The sequence below is a fragment of the Dromiciops gliroides genome, chromosome 2, assembly GCF_019393635.1.
Source record: "Dromiciops gliroides isolate mDroGli1 chromosome 2, mDroGli1.pri, whole genome shotgun sequence".
Lineage (NCBI taxonomy): Eukaryota > Metazoa > Chordata > Mammalia > Microbiotheria > Microbiotheriidae > Dromiciops > Dromiciops gliroides.
In genome coordinates this window covers 656,112,298-656,118,297 of record NC_057862.1, presented here as the reverse complement: position 1 = coordinate 656,118,297, position 6,000 = coordinate 656,112,298, and the positions used below count along the sequence as shown (strand labels likewise).

Sequence of the window (6,000 nt, the reverse complement as noted above, 5' to 3'; positions counted from 1 at the left end):
CCCCACAACCTTTGACCAATGTCTCTGTAGTCCCTTGGGTGAATGTACTGGATTCTCACGACAAATACCTGTCCGTTTTCAGGTTCAGGCAGAGGCTCAGTTAGGGATTTGTAAAAGATTCCCCTGAGCAGCACCACCAGCCCGAGTGACTGATAACTGTTTTTTTCTTTTGGTTGGGGCAATGAGGGTTAAGTGACTTGCCCAGGGTCACACATCTAGTAAGTAAGTGTCAAGTGTCTGAAGTTGGATTTGAACTCAGGTCCTCCTGAATCCAGGGCCAGTGCTTTATCCACTGTGCCACTAACCTGACTGATAACTTTCCTGAAGAGAGTATCTGAACAATTCTTCTGGGTGTTGACTGTAATAAAAAGGATTCCTGACATTTTGCCCCTTTCTTATCTCACCCCCTGAGGTGAATGCCACAAAGCTAAAGGGAAATCCATACAGGGTAAGGAATTTGTTGTCCCTGGGAGAGGAGAATGTCACTGGAGATACCATCAGCTGACCATTCACAGAGCTATTTCCAGGAGTAGGACACATTTCCACACATGAATCCACACATCTAACCTTGCCCTCCTCCCAACCTCCCCCTTGTGAACAAGGGCAGGCACTTGCAAGATGGCTGATTGGTAACTAGATGTAACACGCTATGATGGGGAGACATAGGCTAACTGGACCTGGGAGGCATAGAACCTGCAACCCCAGTCTCATTACCAAAAACCTTAACAAAATGAGCTCACCAGCCAAGAGACTCAGTCTGGAAGAGATGGACCAACCAGGCTGGCTATGATAGGCCTCCTATAGTTAGGGCAGGTAAGTCCGTATCTTGTATACACATTGTCTCCCCCATTAGGATGTGTACTCCTGCAGGGAAGGGTTGGTGTTTCTATCCTTTGTATTCTCAAAACTTAGTATAGTGTCCAGCATTCAGTAAACTTTTGCTTAATGTTTCTTCTTTTTTTTTGGTGGGGCCAATGTGGGTTAAATGACTTGCCCAGGGTCACATAGCTAGTAAGTGTCAAGTGTCTGAGGCCGAATTTGAACTCAGGTCCTCCTGAATCCAGGGCCAGCGTTTTAGCCATTGCGCCACCCAGCCGCCCCCTCAGCCCAAGGTTTTTAAATGTTACTAGTTTCCAAGTATGCTAGAGTCTACATATACATATCTCACACCTGTTCATTTTACTTCACACTGGCCCTTATTACATCACATCCGGAAGAAATAATCTTTTAAAGTGACTTGCCCAGGGTTACACAGCTAGTGTCAAATGTTTGAGGTCACATTTGAACTCAGGTCCTCCTGACTCCAGGGCCGGTGCTCTATCCACTGTACCACCTAGCTGCCCCCAGGGAGGAAATAATCTTTCTGGAGCACTACACTCACAATGTCAGGCCTTTGCAAAAATAAATAAAAATCAATCGTTCCCTACTGCCCGTATATAGTAGTAAGTCAACTATTATGCCACATATTATGTTAAGTGCTAGGGACACAAAAAGAGGCAAGACAGTCCTTGCTCTCAAGGAGCTTACAGTCTAATAGGGAAACTCCTGTTTACAGATTCATTGTAGCTTCACAACTTGCAAGGTAGGTTATGCAGGTATCATTAATCCCATATTAAAGAAGAGGATTCAGGCTGAGAAGGGATGTGAATGAGGAGGGTCCTTGACTGCAGAGGCACCAGAGCTGGGATATGAAATCAGGTCTTCTTGATCTTGATTCCAAGCATTCTATCTGCTCTCTCCACGATGCATCTCCCCACCCAGTCATGGAAAGCTCTTTCACATGGCAGGTCCCCTCCTGGACTTTGTTTCAGCCTGGCTGATGCTACCATTCCTGGGCTCTGGAACATAAACAGCCTGGGTCCCTTCAACGTTCAGCGTGGGTGCCTTTTTTCCAATCAGGGCAGTGGAAGGATTCTCTCAGAGATGAAGGATTGTTCGTTTTATTTTTGTCTATTTCCAAGTGCCTAACACATGGTGGGCACCCAGTGTTTGTTGTCAGCTTTTTTTTTTTGCAGGGCAATGAGGGTTAAGTGACTTGCCCAGGGTCACACAGCTAGTGTCAAGTGTCTGAGGCCAGATTTGAATTCGGGTCCTCCTGAATCCAGGGCAGGTGCTTTATCCATTTTGCCACCTGTAAGCTTCTTCCTAACACTGACTTATTCTCTTGGCAAAAACTACTCTGAACTTGGGAGACTCTTGTCTCCCAAAGGAGGCCCCTTTGTGCATCCTATCTTAAGACTTCTCCATCCAGCTCTGTTCCCCACTGCCAGGGGAAATACATGGTAGACCTTTCTTGCTCCTGGGATCCAGCAGGGTGTACTGGTTGGTTCAGCTGCAAAGTTATTTATAGCCCTCCCTACCTAACACTTGTAACACAATGGTGGAAACTGCTGACTCAAACAGTCCTACAAAAATGCTGAGGTAGAAGGAATAAACCCCCTGTAGTCAACTGCTCCCAGGCTGTGCTAGGTGAAACCCAAGCTCAAACAGCCCCCAGACCTTCAGGCATGGAGCTGATGTCAGATAGGAAGCCCTCCCCTCTTTCTAATCTAAGTTCCCACTATCAGGATTCTGGGTATCTCGGGCATTCCCTAGGGAACCGCTAGAATTCCTAGAGCACCTCAGGAAACACTTTAAGTCATTAAGTGGAAAAATGTATCTGTAAAATGGGCACTTCCAGTCAAAGCTTTATGAGTCAATTCACTTAAAAACAACAACACAACCCACTCTTCACTTTCATTTTAGGCACAGCTGAAGGCAGATGTGCCAAGAGCACTTCTCACTAGGAGAGTGTAGAGAACATGAACCTAAAGACAGAAGAATTTACCACGTGGAGACTAAACTCTCTCTCTATAGAGAGAGAGCACACAGCAACATGCAAGGAGACTGAACCTGCTGTCAATTCTTTATTTTTACATATACACAGAGGACACAAAAAAGTACAATTAAACAAAGGTTTCTCAGATCACATAATCTTGTTCTTCCAAGCCAAGCAAGCACCAGATACTCCAATCCCTCTTAGCTCCAAGATTTAGATGAGAAGTAACTGAAATTTAAAATATTGAGCCAGATGCCACAAAAAATAAACCCTATAGACTAAATCCCTATAGAGGGATCCTCGGACACAGCCCCTCAAGAGAAAGAGGTTCTTAATCTACTTTCTAACTAAACAACCCTTTGATGAATAAGTGCAGATCAAATTATTAGAAGGTCGAAGGGCAGGAGGGCATGTCGGTCCTGTGCACATCACTGTAGGCCTTCGCACCAGTTGACAAACCACCCAATGGTTCTGGCCATAAAGTTGAGAATAATTTTGCTCCTATTCCTGACGAAGTATTTTGAGGGAGTGCTTCAATTTAATTATTTATTTTCCTTCATACTTGCCAGCAAAAAGCCTGATTTCAGTGTAGTAAAGTAAGTAAGCGAGAATTGGCACAATTTCAACCTTGCCTGCCCAAATCACTTCCTTTTCCTGTCCTTCAGGCGATTCTGAGACAGAAACTCTGGTTTCATGTAATGTACCTGAACTGCTGGGCAGCAAACTAGCTCTGGGGTTACCCAGACACAGAGTACAACCTACAACCCCACCCCTGATCCACAGTCAGGGTGCCTCTCTGAAGACAGTCTGTGCCTAGTACCTGCCTTCCTCATTTCTGCTGACAGTTGGCTGGCTGAAAGGCCCAAGTGAATGGGTGTTAACTCAAGTTTTGTGCTGCAATCTGGGCCCCAGGCCCAGATTCCTGATAATTCAAATAGAACAAACGAACCTTCTTTGGCTGATAAAAGGGGGTGCTCTTCTCCTTTCTCCTAGGTTGGGAAGCTGGGATTTAAAAACGGTCCCTCAGAAGGGAAGGAAAGGGGCTGATTTAAAGGGTGAGTGGGGCATTTAACTGACTGAACACTGATCTACCAAAGGGTGAGTCAGGCTCTTGGAACATATGGGCCAGAGAACTGTGGCCAACCCCAGCTAACGGGAACGACCTTCCATGGGTGCCCCAGCTAGTTTGCCGTTTCTTTGTAGGAAGTTATTGATGGAGAGAAAAGAATTAACCTTGACATAATTCCTACTTTTTTCCCAACATCTTTTCAAGGGAGAAGAAGAAGACTAAGCCTTCGCATGCTAAGACAAATTTACCCTGAGATCCCAAGAAGTCTGGTAAATTAAAGTTTCTTCTCCCCATAACTTACACGTCTAGAAGGTCTAGAAGCTTTCTCAAGGAACTCTGCACAGAGCCAGCTAGAGAGGAGCCACAGAACTGATGCCCCAACAAAAATACCCCATTTCTCAAGGGACCCCCTTCATAGGGCTGAGTCAATAATAATCCAAGTTTCCCTCTATTCCCTAGTACTCCCTTGTGTCTGATCAGAGAAACAATTCTCTGTGCCTTGTAAGAATGGAATCAGCAAACAGGACTTCTGGAATACAGTTCATAGGAACCCCAGGGGAGAGCTTTCACACATCACAGCCCCGAAGGCTGATGTACTCTTCCACCTGGAGGCCCTGTGGGTAAAACAAATGAAGCCTCACACAGGACAAGTGAGTAAAGAGACTCCAGGCCATTCCCTTCTCTGGATGCCGAAGCTCAGCTTGTAAAGTCGGAATGCTCCAGCTGAAAACTGGCCACAAGCCTGTGCCTGACCACCTAACCTCATTACTCCCATCTGTGGATCCTGACGGTCTTCTCTGTCAGAGTAGCCAGGTAGCTGTGCGTGTTGAATTCGAAGGGGCAGATGGCCAGCACAGGCTGGTCTGCCTGGAGCTTCTGGAGAAGGCTGCCACTCCCTGCATCCCAGATCTGAAAGAAGAAGAGGCACACGTCAGGCAGCTGGCATGCAGCCTGCATGTGGGGGAAGGGGACAGGAAGGACCACAAGGTAAGGAGCCTAATGGGGTCAGGGCCTTTTCCTTCCAGTAAGGAGGAGACAGCCAGCGTGCAGATGGGTCACCCTCACCAGGTAAGCACTGGGGACACAATGTAGGCAAAAAGGGCAGTCCCCTCCTCTTCAGGAGGGTCTGTTCCAATGGGAGAAGCCAACCCACCAAGGGAGCAGAGCGTGACCCGAGTGAGCCTGGCCTGGTGCCCCAGGGAAGCAGGCAAAGAGATCCTATGCATGCCTAGGGATTGGAGACCCCCAGGCAGGGAGGCTTCTTCTGTTCCATGCTGTTGCTGCTGCTTGCCCCCTCAGTAGTGGATGGGACCATCCCATTTACCAGGCCTGGGGACACTGTCCTCCATAACCAACCTCTACTTCCCATTTGTGTCATAGAAATTAGAGTACATCAGTCAGAAAAACTGCTTAAGATATAAGGTCTGGTGGGGCAGCTAGGTGGCACAGTGGATAGAGCACCAGCCCTGGAGTCAGGAGTACCTGAGTTCAAATCCGGCCTCAGACACTTGACACTTATTAGCTGTGTGACCCTGGGCGAGTCACTTAATCCCAATTGCCTCACCAAAAAAAAAAAAAAAAAAAAAAAGAAGGCCTGAAAAGGGAACCAGCACCTGGCTCTCACTCACACTCCAAAGCCCGATGGGGAAATGAAGGTGCAGGCAAAGCCCAAGGGCTGGAAACCCCAATCTTTGTCCCGTGGGCCCAGCAGCGTGTGAGCTGGGGCCCAGACACAGACACTCGCACACCAACACAGGCCTTCCTGGTGTTTGGAAAAGCAGGCAGGGTGGGGCATAAGGGGAGAGGAGAACACAAGAAATGTGCTCAGACTTCCCCTATAACTGTCCTTGGTCGGCCCACTCATGATGTGGAGGGAGCTGACCTCTCAGCTGGGTCACTCCTTTTGGAAACATATCGATAAACTCTAGCACGTAAAAGGCACTGGGAATATCTGAATCTATGGGCCTGGAGAGGGTGGCCACTAGGGAATGAATTTTTGGTCACGGGATGCTCATGAAGCCACTTCCTAAGGCCTGGTGGGGTCGTGATGGGCCTCAGTACAAGGCATACCTGCAGTGACAAACCCCACAAATCCCTGTAGCCTGTAAGTGCT

The 6,000-nt window shown here is 47.6% G+C and overlaps 1 protein-coding gene across 2 annotated transcripts in view; it reads right to left on the bottom strand.

Moving 5' to 3' along the window:
* Positions 1-2,902: 2,902 nt before the first annotated feature.
* The window catches only part of RFWD3 (ring finger and WD repeat domain 3), a 39,618-nt gene continuing 36,520 nt past the window's right edge, over positions 2,903-6,000 (bottom strand). For both annotated transcript variants that reach the window (XM_043988447.1, XM_043988448.1), the window contains exon 13: positions 2,903-4,796. In XM_043988447.1, coding sequence (XP_043844382.1) covers positions 4,653-4,796 — 144 coding nt within the window. In that variant the 3' untranslated portion in view covers positions 2,903-4,652. The remainder of the gene's footprint in view (positions 4,797-6,000) is intronic.